Source organism: Macaca fascicularis, chromosome 2 (assembly GCF_037993035.2).
Source record: "Macaca fascicularis isolate 582-1 chromosome 2, T2T-MFA8v1.1".
Lineage (NCBI taxonomy): Eukaryota > Metazoa > Chordata > Mammalia > Primates > Cercopithecidae > Macaca > Macaca fascicularis.
In genome coordinates this window covers 150,897,564-150,918,096 of record NC_088376.1, presented here as the reverse complement: position 1 = coordinate 150,918,096, position 20,533 = coordinate 150,897,564, and the positions used below count along the sequence as shown (strand labels likewise).

Below are 20,533 nucleotides of genomic sequence, written 5' to 3'. Positions count from 1 at the left end.
TTTTTTGTTTTTAGTAGAGACGGGATTTCACCGTGTTAGTCAGGATGGTCTCGATCTCCTGACCTTGTGATCTGCCTGCCTTGGCCTCCCAAAGTGCTGGGATTACAGGCGTGAGCCATCACGCCCAGCCTAATAAATTTATAAACCTTTTTTTTTTTTAATTGAGACAGAGTCTTGCTCTGTCTTCCAGGCTGGAGTCTGCAGTGGCGTGATCTCGGCTCACTGCAACTTCTGCCTCCCAGGTTCAAGGGATTCTCCTGTCTCAGCCTCCCAAGTAGCTGGGATTACAGATGTGTTCCACTACGCCTGGCTAATTTTGTATTTTTAGTAGAGATGGGGTTTCATCATGTTGGCTAGGCTGGCCTCAAACTCCTGACCTTACATGATCTGCCCGCCTCGGCCTTCCAAAGTGTTGGGATTACAGGCGTGAGGCACGGCCCCTGGCTTTTTTTTTCCGAGACAGGGTCTCCCTCCGTTGCCCAGGCTGGAGTACAGTGGTAAGATCTTGGCTTACTGCAACCTTTGCCTCCCGGTTTCAAGCAATTCTCCTGCCTCAGCCTCCTGAGTAGCTGGGATTACAGGTACATGCCACCACAGCCCAGCTAACTTTTGTATTTTTAGTAGAGACAGGATTTCGTCATACTGCCCAGGCTGGTCTTGAACTCGAGCTCATGCAATTCACCCTACCTTGGCTTCCCAAAGTGCTGGGATTACAGGTGTGAGCCATGATGCCTGTCTTAGTAGAAAGTCTTAAAGAAGCATTAAACATATACTAGCACCTGAGACTTTTTCCTTATCATATCAGTTTTAGTTTGTATCTTGTACATATATATATCCCTTATAATCATTTTGTAAACCATGAGTAGTATATATCCCTTGCTTTGGGAAACACTATGGTGCTATACTATTTTATTAATGTTGTGCAGCCACCTGGAGTGTCTCAAGACCTAGCACAGGTTTTACCTTTCACCTCCTCCACAGGGGAGAGAATATACTTAAAGGGGCTAAGTTTGAAAACGTAGGCTATTTCCTTCCCTTCTCTCTTCCTCCTTCCCTTCCCTCTTCCTCCTTCCCTTCCTCCTTCCCTCTGTCTGCCCTTCCTCCAACCGCTTTCCTCCCTTCCTTCTTCCCTGGCACTCTCAAGAAAAGAAAAGGCCATTGCGTCGATGATAGTTAGAAATTGCTAGAAAGGGTCACATAATTATGGATTCTTGTGTCTGGTGCACAGTTGTCATCCAGGGATTTCTCTCCATATTGGCCTTCTGGAGATTTCCTTCACTTCTTTCCTAAGCTGTATGTCCCATTTCCTATATCCTAAGTCTTTCTCTTGCTATATTGCTGTAACAAATTCCTTGAGAAAGGAATTATGGGCCGGGCGTGGTGGCTCAAGCCTGTAATCCCAGCATTTTGGGAGACCGAGGCGGGCGGATCACCTGAGATCAGAAGTTCGAGACCAGCCTGGCCAACATGGCGAAACCCTGTCTCTACTAAAAATAAAATAAAAAAAAATTAGCCAGGTGTGGTGGTGTGTGCTTGTAGTCCCAGCTACGCGGGAGGCTGAGGCAGGAGAATCTCTTGAACCTGGGAGGCGGAGGCTGCAGTGAACCAAGGTCACATCACTGCACTTCAGCATGGGTGATAGAGCAAGACTTGTCTCAAAAAAGGAAAAAAAAGGAATTATGGAGGTTCAAATTTTTGTAATCATGAATGTCAAAATCTCTCTGGTTCTGTCCCTCACTGATAGTTTTGCTGATTATTGTAAATTGGAGATAGTTTCCTTCAGAATCTAGGAGGCTTTGCTCCATTATGTCTTCTAGTGTTGTTGAAGAGTTTGAAGTCATTCTGATTCCTGTTTTTTTTTTTTTCTTTTTTTTGAGACAGAGTTTTCACTCTTGTCACCCTGGCTGGAATGCAATGGCACAATCTTGGCTCACTGCAACCTCCGCCTCCTAGGTTCAAGGGATTCTCATGCCTCAGCCTCCCAAGTAGCTGAGATTACAGGTGCCCGCCACCACACCTGGCTAATTTTTGTATTTTTTAGTAGAGACAGGGTTTTGCCATGTTGGCCAGGCTGGTCTTGAACTCCTGACCTCACGATCCGCCTGCCTCGGCTTCCCAAAGTGCTGGGATTACAGGCATGAGCCACTGCACCCTGCCAAAATTAAATAATTTATCAAACATTTAAATTTGAAGGAGACTATTGTGTTACAGTATTTGGATTGAGAATGTAATTGTGTAAAAGTACACGTGTATGTGGAAAAGGATTAGGGCCACAGCCCCAAAGTCACCATTACTAAATAGAAAAAGGTCCATTTTGTACAGATGTACCTCTGCAGAGATGTAGCTCAGCTAGCAGGAAAACTTCCTACATATGAATTAGAAGGATCCCCATCCTTCATGCTTATGCTGTCTGTGTACCAGACACATGGCTTAGCAAGTGAAGCATGGGCTGAATTTCCACCCTCTCTCATCTCCTGTGGTGGGTGTTCTTGTGTGGGATAGAAGCTGTAACAGTGTTGTTTACTCTGTGTTAGACCCAATGCTAAGTGCTTTACACTATTGAACAATTTAATAACTCAATTAGATAAATACTATTATCTTTGTTTTACGGTTCTTCTCAGACGTCTTCTGAACTTCGTAATTCTATATCTAACTGCCTATGTCATTTATTTTCTATATAGTGAGCCATCACGCCTGGTCAATTTTTAAATTTTTTTGTAGATACAGGGTTTTGCCATGTTGCTCAGACTGGTTTCGAACTCCTGGGTTCATCTGCCCACCTTGACCTCCCAAAGTGCTGGTGTTACAGGCATGAGTCACTGTGCCTGGAACAGTCCTTTTAAGATTAAAGCCTAGCCAACACAGTGAAACCCCATCTCTACCAAAAAAAATACAAAAATTAGTCGGATGTGGTGGCACATGCCTGTAGTCCCAGCTACTCGGGAGGCTGAGGTGGGAGAATCACTTGAACCCAGGAAGCAGAGGTTGCAGTGAGCAGAGATCGTGCCACTGCACTCTCCCTGGGTGACAAAGTGAGACTCCGTCTCAAAAAAAAAAAAAAAAAACTAAGGTAGATTGTGCCTTTCCTCTGCTCAAGACCTTTCAGTGGCTTCCCACTTCACTCAGTAAAAGGCAAAGTCCTTATAATAACCTACAAGGCATTATGTTATCCACATTGTTCCTGCTCCCTGAAATTGTACTCACTTAACTCTATGATCTTTTTACCATACCTTATACAAAGGATTTTCACTAGCTGTTCTTTCTGCCTGGAATGTTGTTCTCTCAGTTATCTGCAAGTCAGACTCACTGATTTCCAAGTCTCAGCTGTTACCTCTTCGTTGAGACCTACTATGACCTCACTTTATAAACTGCAGTCTGCCTCCCTTTCCCCAGCACGTATCACCCACTATCATAGAATTTACTGTGCATGCCTCCACCAGAAGATAGGCTTCTGTTATGATCATGGATCCTTGTCTTTTGTTCCCTGAGGTAGCCCAAGCATCTTGAACAGTGCCTGGTACATAGTAGGCACTCAGTAATGTTTATTGGCTGAATAAGTGACGAAAATTGGTATATGGGAAAGGTAAGCAATTTGGTGAAAGGCCAGGCCATACAACTAATAAAAGGTGGAGGTAGATTTTGAACTGATATTTATGTATTGTGCCTTTGATATTAGAAGATGATATCCAAAAAAATGTGTTAGGATTAGTAAAATTATGAGTAACTTCCCCTTTATCCTCCTTTCCAAATTTGTTTTTTGGTTTTTTTTTTTAATAAATAAAAATATAATTAGACCAGGTGCAGTGGCTTATACCTATAATCCTAGCACCTTGGGGAGGCTGAGGTGGGAGGGTCACTTGGGGCCAGAAGTTCAACACCAGCCTGGGCAAGATAGCGAGACTTCGTCTCTACAGAAAATAAAAAATTAGCTGGACTCAGTGGTGTGCACCTGTAGTCCTAGCTAATTAGGAAGCTGAGGCAGGAGGATTGCTTGAATGTGGATCAAGGCTGCAGTGAGCCATGATCATGTCACTGCACTCCAACCTGGTTGACGGAGCCAGACCGGTCATGCCTTAAAAAAATAAACAAGGCCGGGCGCGGTGGCTCAAGCCTGTAATCCCAGCACTTTGGGAGGCCGAGGCGGGTGGATCACGAGGTCAGGAGATCGAGACTATCCTGGCTAACACGGTGAAACCCTGTCTCTACTAAAAATACAAAAAATTAGCCGGGCGTGGTAGCGGGCGCCTGTAGTCCCAGCTACTTGGGAGGCTGAGGCGGGAGAATGGCGTGAACCAAGGGGGCGGAGCTTGCAGTGAGCCGAGATCGCGCCACTGCACTCCAGCCTGGGAGACACAGCGAGACTCCGTCTCAAAAAAATAAAAATAAAAAAATAAAAGTATAATTAGAAACAGATTATCAGAGTAGAGGAAAGAGCCAGATACTAGGAAGCCAGAGTAGGCTGCCACAAGGTTGAAATCTGGCACCTCATCTTAGGAACCGCCTCTCCCACAAATGCACTGATCTTAACATATGTGATGGTGTGATGAAACCCTGGTGAGATTTGTGAATATTCTGAATACCGTGTAACCTTGGACATTTTTACTTAACCTTTATGGTCCATAGATTCCTCACTCTAAAATGGTAATTTCTCTTATAGGGGGTTGTTGGAGGATTAAAAGGGATATTGTATGTAAAGAACATACATAATAAACATTCAGTATTAGCTAATACATTAGCTAATATCATTATTGTTGCTGCTGCTCAGTTGATAAAGAGTTTTAAGAAATTTATTTTTTGGTGGATATATCTTGTTGCCTAGTGAGTTTTAGCGGGTACCAAAAGAGAGCAAACACGTATTGTTTTTGTTCAGATAGCCAAACAAGCTTTGTCGCATATTTGTGTTTTTTCATGGACACTTACTTGTGGTTCTAATTTTATATTACATCTTAAACAATAGCCACCTTTTCTTAATTATTTACATAAATTTTAATACTTAACATGTGGATTCTACAACTACCATTGTTTCATTGGTTTTGTATTTTTGGTTGACTTCTGTGGGTCAGTTGATTTAAAATGATCCATAGGAATTATGATATAACTGTCATGATATTTAAAAATTAGTGAACTGGCTGGGTGTGGTAGCTCATGCCTGTAATCCCAGCTGAGGATGAGCTGGTGGATCACTTGAGGTCAGAAGTTTGAGACCATGGCTGGGCGCGGTGGCTCAAGCCTGTAATCCCAGCACTTTGGGAGGCCGAGACGGGCGGATCACGAGGTGAGGAGATCGAGACCATCCTGGCTAACACAGTGAAACCCCGCCTCTACTAAAAAATACAAAAAACTAGCCGGGCGTGGTGGCGGGCGCCTGTAGTCCCAGCTACTCGGGAGGCTGAGGCAGGAGAATGGCGTAAACCCGGGCGGCGGAGCTTGCAGTGAGCTGAGATCCGGCCACTGCACTCCAGCCTGGGCGACAGAGCGAGACTCCGTCTCAAAAAAAAAAAAAAAAAAAAAAAAAGAAGTTTGAGACCAGCCTGGCCAACATGGTAAGACCCCATCTCTACAAAATGTACAAAAGTTAGTCAGCATGGTGGCCCACACCTGTAGTCCCAGCTACCTGGGAGGCTGAAGTGGGAGGATCACTTGAACCCGGGAAGCAGAGGTTGCAGTTAGCCAAGATTGCACCACTGCCCTCCAGCCTGGCCAACAGAGACCCTTCCCCTGCCTCGTCCCCCCCAAAGAAAATTGTCTCAGGTTCATCATACTTATGTGAATAGAAGTTACTGCCAGTATATCCATTAAAGTATCTTCTACTTTAAAGTAGAAATTTGAATGATAAATAAGGTCACAAAATAACTTACAGCACCTGAGAAAAGAATGACAGTATAATATACTGAAATTTTTTTCTTATTAACACGGTAATGAAATACATGAAAACTAGTAGAGTTATGTGAATTAGGAAAAATGACTTTTTGAAAACTTTTTTTTGTAGAGTAGGAGTCTCACTGTGTTGTCCAGGCTGGTATTGAATTCCTGGACTCGAGTGATCTTCCAGCTTCAGCCTCCCAAGTAGTTGGGGCTACCGGTGCATCACCACACCCGGCTAGTTTTTAGATTTTGTAGAGATGAGGTCTCACTATTGTCCAGACTGGTCTCAAACTCCTGGGCCTAAGCAATCTTCCTACCTCGGTCTCCCAAAGTGCAGGGATTAGCCCAGGCTGATCTCAAACTCTTGGGCCTAAGCGATCTTCCTACCTCAGTCTCCCAAAGTGCAGGGATTACAGGCATCAATTACCGCACCTGGCCAGGCCGTAAGCCCATTTTTTAACTTGAATATAGAAATAGTTTTACACTCTAACTTTTTAATTTTTGAGACGGAGTTTTACTCTTGCCCAGGCTGGATTGCGGTGGCTCACTACAACCTCTGCTTCCCAGGTTCAAGTGATTCTCCTGCCTCAGCCTCCCAAGTAGCTGGGATTACAGGCACGTACCATCACACCCAGATGATTTTTGTATTGTTAGTAGAGACGGGGTTTTGCCATGTTGGCCAGGCCGGTCTCAACCTCCTGACCTCAGGTGATCCACCTACCTTGGCCTCCCAAAGTGCTAGGATTATAGGCGTGAGCCACCGTGCCTGGCCACACTCTAACTTTCTAAAAGGAATATTCATATAGGGAATAAATGCAGTTGAAAGATTATAGAAAGATACAACTTTGAAGAGTTTGTACCATAACAATCATGAATTGCTTGATTAAAGCAAATATATCCTCAAAGTCCAGGTGGCAGAATGATGCATGAAGCCAATAAAAGGCAATTTTTTTTGGTGAACCTAGGGAACCTACCACCCTCAGAAATAATGTCGACCAGAAAAAATAGTTTTAGAGAAGTTTATATAAATTCATGATTGATAGATACAAAGTAGGTGACTACAGAAAGCTAAGATACCTGGCAATTATGAGTCATTCCTTTTTTTTTTCTATCCTAAAATGTCACCTGGTACATTTCAGAGACTGATTTTGGGGTTAGGCCCATGTAGTAATCTTTTAATGGAATAGTAGCCAAAGTAGAGGAAGGCAAAACAGAGTAGAATCTAGGCCTTTTGATTTTTGAAGCATTCTGTGATGGTTGGTGGGGGTGACCCGGGGAAGTCAGGAATCCAGAGGGAAGTAGCCTGGAACCAGGTAAACCTAAATTCTGTAATAGACTAGAATAATTTGTATTAAGTAAGTTGTAGGCTTCTGAAATAATTTATATGATTTAGATATCATGGTAAATTATGAATACACTATGTCTTCTCTGGCATGTAAAAGGTAAATGTTTTGCCTATAGAATACAAATTCCCAGACTGTCTTACCAAATAAATGTTTAAAGCCTGGGAACTTTTGTGGTAATAAAAGTTTTTACTACTATTTTGTATATATAAAAAGAATTTTGTTGCCGGGCGCGGTGGCTCAAGCCTGTAATCCCAGCACTTTGGGAGGCTGAGACGGGCGGATCACGAGGTCAGGAGATCGAGACCATCCTGGCTAACACGGTGAAACCCCGCCTCTACTAAAAAATACAAAAAACTAGCCAGGCGAGGTGGCGGGTGCCTGTAGTCCCAGCTACTCGGGAGGCTGAGGCAGGAGAATGGCCCGAACCTGGGAGGCGGAGCTTGCAGTGAGCTGAGATCCGGCCACTGCACTCCAGCCTGGGCGACAGAGCGAGACTCCGTCTCAAAAAAAAAAAAAAAAAAAAAAAAGAATTTTGTTTTTGTTTTTGTTTTTTGAAGACAGAGTCTCCTTGTCACCCAGGCTGGAGTGCAATGGCATAGTTTTGGCTGACTGTAACCTTTGCCTCCTGGGTTCAAGCGATTCTCCTGCCTCAGCCTCCTGAGTAGCTGGGACTACAGACGTGCAGCACCACCCCTGGCAAATTTTTACATTTTTAGTAGAGATGGAGTTTCTCCATGTTGGTCAGGCTGATCTCGAACTCCTGACCTCAGATAATCTGCCTGCCTCAGCCTCCCAAAGTGCTGAGATTACAGGCGTGAGCCACCTTGCCCGGCGAAGAGAGTTATCTTTTTTTTTTTTTTTTTTTAAAAGATACATTTTTATCATTGAGCAGAAATGTGATTTTACAATTAGTTTCCATATAAACTTTTTGTTACCAAAGTATCTTGAAATTACATACTTAACAATATTCTTTTAAACAATGCCTTTTTCTTTTTTTCTTTTTTCTTTTCTTTTTTTTTTTTTGAGACAAGGTCTCGCTCTGTCATTTAGGCTGAAGTGCAGTTATGTGATCGTGGCACACTGCAGCTTCGACCTCCTGTGCTCAAGCGATCCTCCCACCTCAGCCTCCCAAGTAGCTGGGTCTACAGGTGCATGCTGTGACACTCAGCTAATTTTTGACACTTTTTTGTACAGACAGAGTCTTGGTATGTTTCCCAAGCTGGTGTTAAACTCCTGGGCTCAAGTAGTCCTCCCATCTCAGCCTTCCAGAGTCCTGGGATTACAGGTGAGAGCCACTGTGCCCAGCCCATGAACAGTTAACTTTTTTTTTTGTATGTTTGGTTTACCTTTTTTTTTTGAAACAAAGTTTTGCTTGTGTTGCCCAAGTTGGAGTGTAATGGCATTATCTTGGCTTACTGCAGCCTCTGCCTCCTGAGTAGCTGGGATTACAGGCGCACGCCACCACGCTTGGCTAATTTTTTGTATTTTTAGTAGAAATAGGGTTTTACCATGTTAGGCTGGTCTCGAACTCCTGACCTCAGGTGATCTGCCTGCCTTGGCTTCCCAAAGTGCTAGGATTACAGGCATGAGCCACTGCGCCTGGCCTACTTTTTTTAAATGCTTATCTTTTTCCTGCAGTGTGGTTTACTTTTGATATTTTACTGTGCATGTAGTACTTGGAAGTATTAAATTGTATTGGTATTGGTGACAGATGACACTGACCTTATTCTTAAATTATGGAAAATGACGTGTATGTATGTGTGTGTGTGTGTGTGTGTGTGTGTGTGTGTGTGTGAAGGGATCTCACTGTGTTGCCTAGGTGGACTTCAATGGCTATTCACAGGTGCAGTCATGCACTACAGCCTCAAACTCCTGGCCTCAGGAGATCCTGAGTAGCCTCCTGAGTAGCTGGGGGTAGACATTCTTTCAGTTTCCTGGGAGGTCTTGTTTTTAAACCCGTCCTGCCTTAAATTGTTCCAATTTTACTTCTGTGGCTTTGAGTCTGAGGTAATTTTGAGTTTATTGGTATTAGAAACATTCCTGTGTTTATGTAGTGCTGGGTGTGAAATGTGAAGTTAAATTTTTAAATAGTTAATAGATACTATTAGATTGCTATACTTTTGTGGTTTATACTCTTCACTGTGAGAGTAGATTACTTGAAATGCTTGTGCTAGATGTTTGTTTTGTCTTTTCAAATTTTACAAATCTGGCCTGGCACAGTAGCTCACGCCTGTAATCCCAGCACTTTGGGAGGCTGAGGTGGGTGGATCACCTGAGGTCAGGAGTTCAAGACCAGCCTGGGCAACATGGTTAAACCTTATCTCTACTAAAAACACAAAATTAGCCAGGCATAGTGGCACATGCCTGTAATCCCAGCTACTTGGGAGGCTGAGACAGGAGGATCACTTGAACCCAGAAGGCGGAGGTTGCAGTGAGCAGAGAGTGCACCACTGCACTCCAGCCTGGGCAACAGAGTGAGACTCCGCCTCAAAAAAATAAATAAAAATAAAATAAATTTTACAAATTAATATTAAAAATAATTTTTATATTTGTGTTTCCCTACTTTATATTAAACATATATATTTGCTGGCCTTTCTATTGCTTTTCTATGAATTTAATTTCCTGTTTTTTTCCCAGTGACATTGTTCATCTTTTACTAATTTTTAGGAGCTCCTTGTTTTTGTTTTTTGTTTTTTTTTTGAGTTGGAGTCTTGCTTCGTTGCTCAGGCTGGAGTGCAGTGGCATTATCTCGGCTCACTGCACCTTCTACCTCCTGGCTTCAAGCAATTCTTCTGACCTCAGGTGATCCACCCACCTCGGCCTCCCAAAGTACTGGGATTACAGGGATGATCCACTGTGGCTGGCCAACATGTCTCTCTTTTTAAATAATTGATCTTGTCCAACGTGACATATTTCTCCATTCGTAGGAGAATGCATTTGATTTTAGAACTTTTCTGTGCAACTTTGAAAGGCTTTTCACATGCAGAAACTGATTTTCACATTGGCTTATCTAGTTTTAGTATATGTCTAGGATGTGTGTGTATGTGTGTCTGTGTATACATTTTTTAACATGGGGCATTTAGTCAAAGAAATTACAGTATTAAAAGCTAGATCTATGCTTATATTTGAAGGTAGTGTCAACGGGGTTTCTGAATATCTCTATTTAGGATTGAAGTATGTTGCTGCTATATGATTTTTTTAGAAGATGCTTTTTTCCGTCTTGTTTTCAGATGTCTGCCTTGAGTTTTCAGATGTCTGCCCTGATTTTTCAGATGTTTGCCTTGATAAAGGAATACCTTAGTAGAATTTTCTGTGATTAACAGGTTAGAGCTGTGCCACTCTTCCCGGAGACAACTTGTAGGGCCCTTGAAGCAGCATTGTCTGTGTACTTCATCTTGTTCTGCAAATATGACCTATGGTTTGTATGAGAATCTGCCATGAAAATGGTTAGGAAGGCCGGGCACAGTGGCTCACACCTATAATACCAGCACTTTGGGAGGCTGAGGCGGGTGGATCACCTGAGGTCAGGAGTTCGATACCAGCCTGGCAAACATGGAGAAACCCCGTCTCTACTAAAAATACAAAAATTAGCCAGGCATGGTGGTGCATGCCTGTAATCCCAGCTAGTTGGGAGGCTGCGGCAGGAGGATTTCTTGAACCCGGGAGGAAGAGGTTGCAGTGAGCCAAGATCGTGCCACTGCACGCCACCCTGGGCAACAGAGCAAGACTGTCTCAAAAAAAAAGAAAAGAAAAAGAAAATGGTTAGGAAACATTAGCCTCCCTCTTTTTTTTTTTTTGAAACAGAGTCTAGCTCTGTCGCCCAGGCTGGAGTGCAGTGGCACCATCTTGGCTCACTGCAAGCTCCGCCTCCTGGGTTCACACCATTCTCTTGCCTCAGCCTCCCGAGTAGCTGCAACTACAGGCGCCCACCACCACACTCGGATAATTTTTTGTATTTTTAGTAGAGACGGGGTTTCACCCTGTTAGCCAGGATGGTTTCGATCTCCTGACCACGTGAGCCATTGCGCCCAGTCCTTAGCCTGCCTCTTAAGCTGTAAGTGGTCTCGATATGGAGACAGAAAGTAAAATACTATGAATGATAAATAATCTAGGACTTGAATTAAAATAGGTGTATTTTTATTTTGTCACTTTTTATTAAAAGTTACTGTAGTGTGTTCTCTACTAAGTACCGGCACTATATTTTGAGTACTTGCAAGACTTGGAATTCAATGTAAAATTACTGTTCTTGGACTGAAGTTACATTTTAGTCTTGTCAGTGGGTTCTTCACCAATCAATTGGAATTGATTCCAATACAGTCTTCCCCCACAGTTGAATATAGAATAAAATCTGTTGCACACTGGGTGTAGGGGCACATGTGTGGCAGGACTGCTTGAGCCTAGGAGTTCAAGACCAGCCTGGGCAACATAGTGAGACCTCATCTCAATTGAAATATGTATCTATACAAAAAATAAAGTTCATTACAGTTCATCTTGCTGGAAAATAAAATTCATTACAGTTCATCTTGCTGGAAAACAAAATACTGTTTTTTAATTTAAAAAACTTTTTTTAATTTAGAGATGGGGTCTTGCTGTGTTGACCAGGCTGGTCTCGAACTCCTGGCCTCAGTCAGTCCTCCCATCTGGGCCTCCCCAAGTGCCGGGATTACAGGTGTGGACAACTGCGCACGGCTGACAAAGTATTTTTAAAAGACGTACCACTAAATGGAGATTTGATTCACATTTAATAGTTTTTGACAAGTCTTTTCTATTTAAAAACGTTACTTTTTTTTGTAGCATTATTCTGGCTTTTCACTTAATTTAGTAAAGATTTGAATGCCTTTGTATTCCAGATACTGAGCAAGATTGGCAGGGTTCTGCCCTTATGGAGCAGAAGGAAGGTAGGGAGACGGACTAAAACTTGAAAACTATCTAACGTAAGTACCATGCAGAAAATGAAACAGTATTAATTGGCAGAAGGAGAGCGGGCAATTTTGGTTAGTGTGGTTAGGGAAAGCCTCTCTAAAGAGATGTCTCTTGGGTGGAGACAAGATGTGAAAAAACCCAGCTTGCCTGCTTTTGGGGTTTCAGCCTTCCAGGTGAAGAGAAGCACAAAGTTCGGAAGTCTTGAGGCACAAAGTCTGGCATGTTCTGAAAGAAGGCCTTTAGACACCTTGTCAAGGAGTTTAGATTTTATTCTGAGTTTTAAACAGGGAAGTGACACAATGAGTTGCATTTTAAGCTTGTTCAGGCTGTTACATGGATCATTAGGAACCATATCGTTTCAGGCTAGTGAGATGCTCAGATGAGTCTTCCTTCTGTCTCTTCCCTCATCTATTTCTCTCTTATGTGGTCTTAAGCTCCTCCATCTTTTCCTTTTTAGTTGGAAAAAAACTCAAATATCTAGAAAAAAGAGGAGCTATATGTACTCCAAAAAAGGGACCTCACAGTAACCTGGGGATAGAGTTAGGTAGGAGTGAGTCAGGGCTCAGGTTGAGGTTCCAGAGGCACGAGGCAGCGAGATCTTGCTCTGGCATCCCCTCTTACAGAAATAAAATATGCTGATAGAAGTTTATAGTGTAATAGTAAAATATAAAAACAAAAAATAAGTAATGTAGAAAATAAAAACCCTTCACAGTCCTGCTGAAATGATCACTGTTAACACTTTAATTCTAGAGTTCCCCATCCATTTATTTCTAGATTTCCCCCCCTCTTTGTAGATTAATATTAAAGAGGTTCAAACTATATATTTTGTTCATTTTTTGTTGTCTTGAATATCTTTTCCCATCTCTGTATATGTGGATCTACTTCATTTATCACCTGGATATTAACATGGTTTATTTAATTCCCTATTGTTAGGTATTTGGTTTTTACCATCATTTTTCAAGGGTATAAATAGTGCTGCAAGGAATATGCTTACACATGTTTTTATACACTTGTCTTAGGCTTCTGTAGTACAGATTTCTGGAGAATACTAGATCATTCTTTAAGAACATTTCAAACTTTTAATAGATATTACCATATTCTTTTCCAAAAAGGATGTACCAAGACTGTATGAGAATAACTCCATGTTGTGATCTTAAGTTGTCTCAAAACCTCTTTGGTTTTCTCAGCTGTCATCTAAGAATACTAAATATCTAACCTCCCTCTTAATTTGGGCATGTGATGTGATTTAGCACGTAGTGGATATTCAGTTGGAAACTTTTGATTGAAAACAAGGTTTGGATTCTGTGGTCCTTAATTCTAGGTCATTTCAGCTGTGACTAAAATGATTTGAGTGTTAGTGTTATATATGGGAAGGTAAGGGCTGTGGAGTCAGTGCAGCCCAGTTCAGAATCCTAGTTTGCCGCTTACAAGCTGTGTGTGAGAGAATTTTCTCAACTGTAAAATGGGGATATAATTCCTACCTAGAGTAGCACTGAAAGTAATGTGGATAATGATTGGAATGTATGCTATGTATCCTGCCTCATAATAGTAAGCTTCTAGTAAATAGTAGCTATTGTTAATAATAAAACAAGTTTCTGAAGGAGGAAGGCTTGAAAAGATGGGATTCCTTATCAACCTCAAAGTTTTCTAAAGGAGGAAACCCCACCCCCTTACTTCTGCATGGTTTCTGACCATGAACCGAACTCTGAACTCTGAACTCTGAATGTTATGGTAGAAAATTCATGTACTTTAAATTTAAACATATGGAATCTGGTTATTTTACCCACTGCTGGGGTGTTCTTGGGCAAGTAGCATGACTTCTCTGTCCAAAAAACAAAGGGTTTGCAGTGGCTTAACCTGTAATCCTGGTATTTTGGGAGGCTAAGGAGAGTGGATTGCCTGAGCTCAGGAGTTCGAGACCAGCCTGGGCAACATAGTGAGAGCCTTTCTCTACAAAAAACTGTTTTTAAAAATTAGCTGGGCATGGTGATGCGCATCTGTGGTCCCAGGTACTTGGGAAGCTGAGGTAGGAGGATCATTTGAGCCTGGAAAATCGAAGCTGCAGTGAGCTGTGATCATGTCACTGCACTCCAGCCTGGGCGACACAGCAAGACCCTGTCTCAGAAAATAAATTAATTAAAAAGCAAATGTGGATGGAGGAAGGAATTAAAAATCTGGCCGGGCGCGGTGGCTCACAACTGTAATCCCAGATGTGATTTGGGAGGCCGAGGCGGGCGGATCACGAGTCAAAGAGATAGAGACCATCCAGGCCAACATGGCCAACCCCATCTCTACTGAAAATACAGAAATCAGTTGGGCATGGTGGTGCATGCCTGTAATCCTGGCTACTCAGGAGGCCGAGGCAGGAGAATTGCTTGAACCTGGGAGGCAGAGGTTGCAGTGAGCCGAGATCACGCCACTGCCTGGTGACAGAGTGGACTCTGTCTCCAAAAAAAAAAAAAAAAAAAAAAAATCTTTGGGGTTCTTACACAAATTAAATGAGATAATTTATAAAGTGCCTAAAATACATCCTAGAAATAATAGTTTTTCTTCCATGAAGTCATAAATTCTGGCTTACACTTTTTTGCAGGTATTTCTCATAGTACTAATGTGTTCCTCACACTCAAGGATAGTTGCTCAGGAAGAAGAGAAATGTAATTGAAAAAGTAATAGACTAGTCTTGAGACCTGGGCTCATGTTCCAGTTTGGCCTTTTTTTTTTTTTTGGAGGTGGAGTCTCACTCTTGTCCCCCAAGCTGTGCAACCTCCACCTCCTGGGTTCAAGTGATTCTCCTGCCTCAGCCTCCCCAGTAGCTGGGATGACAGGCACCCACCACCATGCCTGGCTAATTTTTGTATTTTAAGTAGTGATGGCATTTTACCATGTTAGCCAGGCTGGTCTGAAACTCCTGGCCTTAAGTGATGCACTGGCCTCTCGGCCTCCCAAAGTGCTGCGATTACAGGCGTGAGCCACTGTGCCTGATCCCTTGCTAAATCTTTCTTTCTTTCTGTTTTTTTTTTTTTTTTTTTTTTTTGAGACGGAGTCTCGCTCTGTCGCCCAGGCTGGAGTACAGTGGTACGATCTCGGCTCACTGGAAGCTCCGCCTCCTGGGTTCACGCCATTCTCCTGCCCCAGCCTCCCGAGTAGCTGGGACTACAGGCGCCCGCCACCACGCCTGGCTAATTTTTTGTATTTTTAGTAAAGACAGGGTTTCACTGTGTTAGCCAGGATGGTCTCGATCTCCTGGCCTTGTGATCCACCTGCCTCGGCCTCCCAAAGTGCTGGGATTACAGGTGTGAGCCACTGCGCCCGGCCATCCCTTGCTAAATCTTTTAACTGCTGGTCCCATTTTCCTCATCTATGAAATATTTTATGGAAATGTATTAAAGAAAATTTTCTTTGCTAATTAATGCAGGAGGTATCACTTATGAAAAACCCACATCGTGCTATTTTCATAATTGGTCTTTATATATTGTGTTCTTGGGTTAAATACTTTTGTTCTAGACTTATAATTATTTATGTTTCTTACCAGGTTTAAGAATTGTTTAAGCTGCATCAATGGAGCACATACAGGGAGCTTGGAAGACGATCAGCAATGGTTTTGGATTCAAAGATGCCGTGTTTGATGGCTCCAGCTGCATCTCTCCTACAATAGTTCAGCAGTTTGGCTATCAGCGCCGGGCATCAGATGATGGCAAACTCACAGATCCTTCTAAGACAAGCAATACTATCCGTGTTTTCTTGCCAAACAAGCAAAGAACAGTGGTATGTGAAAATTCTACTTAGGAAATTTAACTATTTATCTGCCTGTGGGACACATTAAGGATCATGTTGTTCAACTTAAAGACAGGCAAAATATTCATTGTCATATAGGGTCTTTATTAATTTTTTTTCTAACTGCAGATTCATTTCTTTATATTGCTGTTCCTTTCACACCCCCTATTTTTTCCCATCTCTTGGCCTTCCTTCTATTACTCTTGCTTGGAATGTCTTCCTTTGTGCCACTTCATCCAAACAAATAGTACATTTTTATGGGTATATTTCAAAGAATTTTCTTTGAAAAGTCTCTAGGCCTTTCCAACTACTTTTTTTAGAAGACATTTTATTTCTTCTATTAAAATATTCACCTAAAGCTTTTTGAATATTACAACCAAGTATAAAGAAGAAAGTAAAATTACATAGAAAAAATTATTTTTGTGTATTTCATAGGCCCAGGACAAGTCTGGAGGCAGCTTAGAAATCATACAGTCTTCTTTTTCAGGGCACTGACACCAGCCAGTTTGTTCTGCATAGTTTATTATTGTTGTACCAGTGACAGGTTCATATTGGCATCATGGCAGGACACTGCCACTAGGTTTTTGGATAGAAAATTTCTTTTTTGTTGTTGTTGTTTTTTTGTTTTTGAGACGGATTCTCACTCTGTCACCCAGGCTGGAGTGCAGCTCACTGCAACCTCTGCCTTCTGGGTTGAAATGATTCTCCTGCCTCAGCCTGCCAAGTAGCTGGGACTACAGGCACATGCCACCACCCCCAGCTAATTTTTTTGTATTTTTAGTAAAGACGGGGTTTCACCATGTTGACCAGGCTGGTCTCAAACTCCTGACCTCAGGTAATCCACCTGCCTCGGCCTCCCAAACTGCTGGGATTACTGACATGAGACACTGCCCCAGCCTGATACAAAACTTCAATTTTTCTAAGAATTTAGCACTCAAAAAAGTTATCTGGCCGGGTGTGGTGATTCACGCCTGTAATGCCAGCACTTTGGGAGGCTGAGGTGGGCAGATGGCTTGAGCTCAGGAGTTCGAGACCAGTCTGGGCAACATGGCAAACCCCATCTCTACAAAAAATATTTTTTAAAAGTAGGCTGGTTGTGGTGGCTCACGCCTATAATCCCAGTACTTTGGGAGGCCAAGACCAGTGCATTACTTGAGGTCAGGAGTTCGAGACAAGCCTGGCCAACATGGTGAAACCCCATCTCTACTAAAATTACAAAAATTAGCCAAGCATGGTGTTGTGCGTTTGTAATCCCAGCTACTTGGGAGGCTGAGGCAGGAGAACCACTTGAACCTGGGAGGCAGAGGTTGCAGTGGGCCGGGATTGTGCCACTGCACTCCAGCCTGGGCGAAAGGGCGAGACTCTTATCTAAAGAAAGAAATAACAACAAAAACGTAGCCAGGCGTGGTGGCACGCATCTGTAGTCCCAGCTACTCGGTACTCAGGAGGCTGAGGTGGGAGGATGGCTTGAGCCCAGGAGGCAAAGGTCGCGGTGAGCTGAGACCGCACTGCTTCACCCCAGCCTGGGTGACAGAGAGCCAGACCCCTTCTCAAAGAAAAAAAAAAAATTCTACTATTATGGATAAAACAAAACCAACCACCTAGCCAAAACAGAAAAGTGAAATTGTATTGGTTTTGCTTAATGGAACTGTTCAGAGAACTTGAGTTCAAAAACTTCCATGCCTCTTCCTCTCCCATCCTCTGTTCTTTGTGTAAAATCAATGCATAGTGTTTATACCGTATAGTCAGGTGAAGCAAGGTTCTGAGGTGGGGAACCCCAGTCCAGAGTTTTCTCTGTTTGCTTGTAACAGTTCCACTCTTCCCAATTTGTTAATAAATTGTTTATACTTTTTTTGTGAACCTAAGGAGCCTCCCCAGTATAGTGTTGAATACTTAGGTGCATTTTGAACTGAAGGCAAAACTCAAAAGTCCAATTAAAGTTTGAGTAAGTTTATCTTTGTCTCCCTAAAAATGAAACTTTTATGGCTGGCAAAATAAGTAGTAATAATCCCCTATATCTGAATAGTGGTCTTTCGTTTGCAAAGTAATTTTACCTACTGTTTCTCATTAATTTTCTTTCTGACCCTAAATTGAGAAGTCAGATATAGGAAGTGTGTGTTATGAGAAGTTGAAGACCATTTGGTGCTTCTTCAGAGTGTGATTGAGACTATCTTCTCCATCCCCATCTGCTACCAGTTTGCCCAGCAGGCTGGGAAACTTAATGTGGCATAGTGATTAAGTGTATGAACCTTTAAAAGAAGAAAACCCCAATTTACATCCTTGCATTGCCTTTTATTAGCTGTATCATTTAAACAAGTTTTGTACTTTTTTGAGCCTGTTTCCTGACCTTTATGAAATGAGGCTTGTACTTAGTACAGTGACTGATTCATTAGTGAAGTGGTAGCTATGATGATGATGATTATATATTTTTTTTAGGTAGAGGCTCTCACTGTCACCCGGGCTGGAGTGCAGTGGCCTGATCTCGGCTCACTGCAACCTCCGCCTCCCAGGTTCAAGTGATTCTCCTTGCCTCAGCCTCCCAAGTAGCTGGGATTACAGGCACCCGCCACCCCATCTGGCTAATTTCTTTGTATTTTTGGTGGAGATGGGGTTTCACTGTGTTGGCAAGGCTGGTCTCAAACTCCTGACCTTGTGATCTGCCTGGCTCACCTTCTCAAAGTGCTGGGATTACAGACTGAGCCACCATGCCTGGCTGTTGTGACTATTTCTTAGCTTTTTAAACATCTATGTAGTCCTTGATCACCTCCATTTGAGCACAGCTAGTGGTTGGAAACCAAGCTTGACTTCTACAGCTTATGAGAAGGTTGTAGCCTAGGTTAGTTTTGCCTGTTTCTTTGGGTAAAGATGTACTAACTGTGAAAGAACTAGCTGCTTTCACCAGGCACCGAGCTTCAGGAAAGCAGTAGAGGAGGGAAGAGTCACTTAGGCCAGTACCATCAGTCAGCTGTTTTTACTCCTCCCCAGGTTGCTTCACTTCCTGAACCCAGAATGACTCTCATAATCACTCAGTGGGTTCTAGAAATTATTTAGCTGATTACAGCATGTATCCATGGAGGGCTGTAAAGAGGAGAATGAGACAGAGGACGTGTATCTGATTTAAATAATTTTAGATGTGATAATTAGGTTTTTGAATGTTTCTTCTAATTTTTATTTTCTAAACATGTACCTGTTTGACTTCCTCCTGTCGCTGTTGCTGCTATTGTTGCTGCTGCTACTGCTTCTAATTATTATTAGATGAGTGATTGACTGGAGCCGAGGACCACTACTGTTAGAATCAGCTGACCAGCAGGTTAAAATACAGATTCATTCTGTATGAATGGGCTTTATTCCATACTAACTGAATCAGAATCCTTGGATGTGTTGGACAGGTAGATGGAATCTATGTTTTCACAAGCTTCTCTGATGATTCTAATGCCAGCTACATTTGGGAACCTGACTGGATTAGACGATATTTCAAGAACTGTCCAGCTTGAATTATGATTTAATGAAGACTGATAATATAACAGATATCACTTTATAGCTTAGAAAACATTGTTATACAGTATTTGGTGCAGGTCATGATTCTGTTAGTGTATGTTTATTACTCTTCGTTTTCCTCATTCTTAGTGTCTTCATAGTTCAGATCAGTATAGCTTGTTTTGTTTCTGAAAAGCTGGAAATTGGTGGGTATCACTGCGTCAAGAAACTTTTAAAATAAACTTATTTTGGGACATTAAAAAATATATACAGACTGGGTGCAGAGGCTCTTCCCTGTAATCCCAGCACTTTGGGAGGCTGACGAGCCCAGGAGTTTGAGACCAGCCTGGGCAATATAGTGAGATCTTGTCTCTACAAAAAAAAAAAAAAAAAAAGGGTGGTGCTGCCCATCTGTGGTCCCAGCTGAGACTGAGGCAGGAGGATCACTTGAACCGGGGTGGTCAAGGTTACATGAGTCATGATCATGCCATTGTATTCCAGCCTAGATGACAGAGCAAGACCCTGTCTCAGTATATATAATACAGATTTTATACACACACACACACACACAACACCCGCACGTAGACAGAATAATAAATCTGATGTACAACTTACCCACTTTCAACACTTAGCTAACCATGGCAGTCCTGCTTAATCTGTGTTTTCATCCACTCCTTTCCCAATGTTTTGACACAAATCCTGGATATCATTTGTCTGAACTATTTTGGTATGTACAAGGAACTTTTAAAGAATGCTAATTTTATTTATTTTTAAATAGGTAAAGCATTCATATGAGCCAGAAGTCTTGAGTGACCCCTGCCCCTATATCCCCATTTCTTTTCCTTAGAGGTTTCCTATGATCAATCTTCTATCTATTTGAAGAATCAGTTGGTTTCCCCTTACCCTGTTGTTCATGACCTTTGCTTTCTTCCACATCTCTGAAAGAGAGGAAAAACCATCGGTAGCTAAGGAGGCTATCACAAACTCCAAAGGAACTTTTTTCATTTGGAAAATCTTTTCCTTTCTCCCAGATGATTGATCCTCCCGGAAAATATTCCTCCCCCACTCCCATCACCTTCTGAGCTAATCTGTTACAAGTTCAAATTCTTCTACACTGTACTCTGAATGTGGAGTCCATCTTTGGGCCT

At 42.3% G+C, this 20,533-nt stretch overlaps 1 protein-coding gene across 16 annotated transcripts in view; it reads left to right on the top strand.

Annotated features, from left to right (window-relative positions):
• Window positions 1-20,533, top strand: part of RAF1 (Raf-1 proto-oncogene, serine/threonine kinase) — an 82,827-nt gene that overhangs the window by 31,584 nt on the left and 30,710 nt on the right. For 10 of the 16 annotated variants that reach the window (XR_012431475.1, XR_012431476.1, XR_012431474.1 and 7 more), the window contains one exon: window positions 15,667-15,899. Coding sequence is in view for 13 of the 16 variants with exons in the window: in XM_045385726.2 (XP_045241661.2) it covers window positions 15,693-15,899 (207 nt within the window). In the remaining 3 variants the exon portion in view is untranslated. Of the gene's footprint in view, window positions 1-12,061; window positions 12,146-15,666; window positions 15,900-20,533 lie in introns of all 16 variants that reach the window. The other 6 variants (XM_074033006.1, XM_074033003.1, XM_045385723.2 and 3 more) reach the window with 1 other exon arrangement.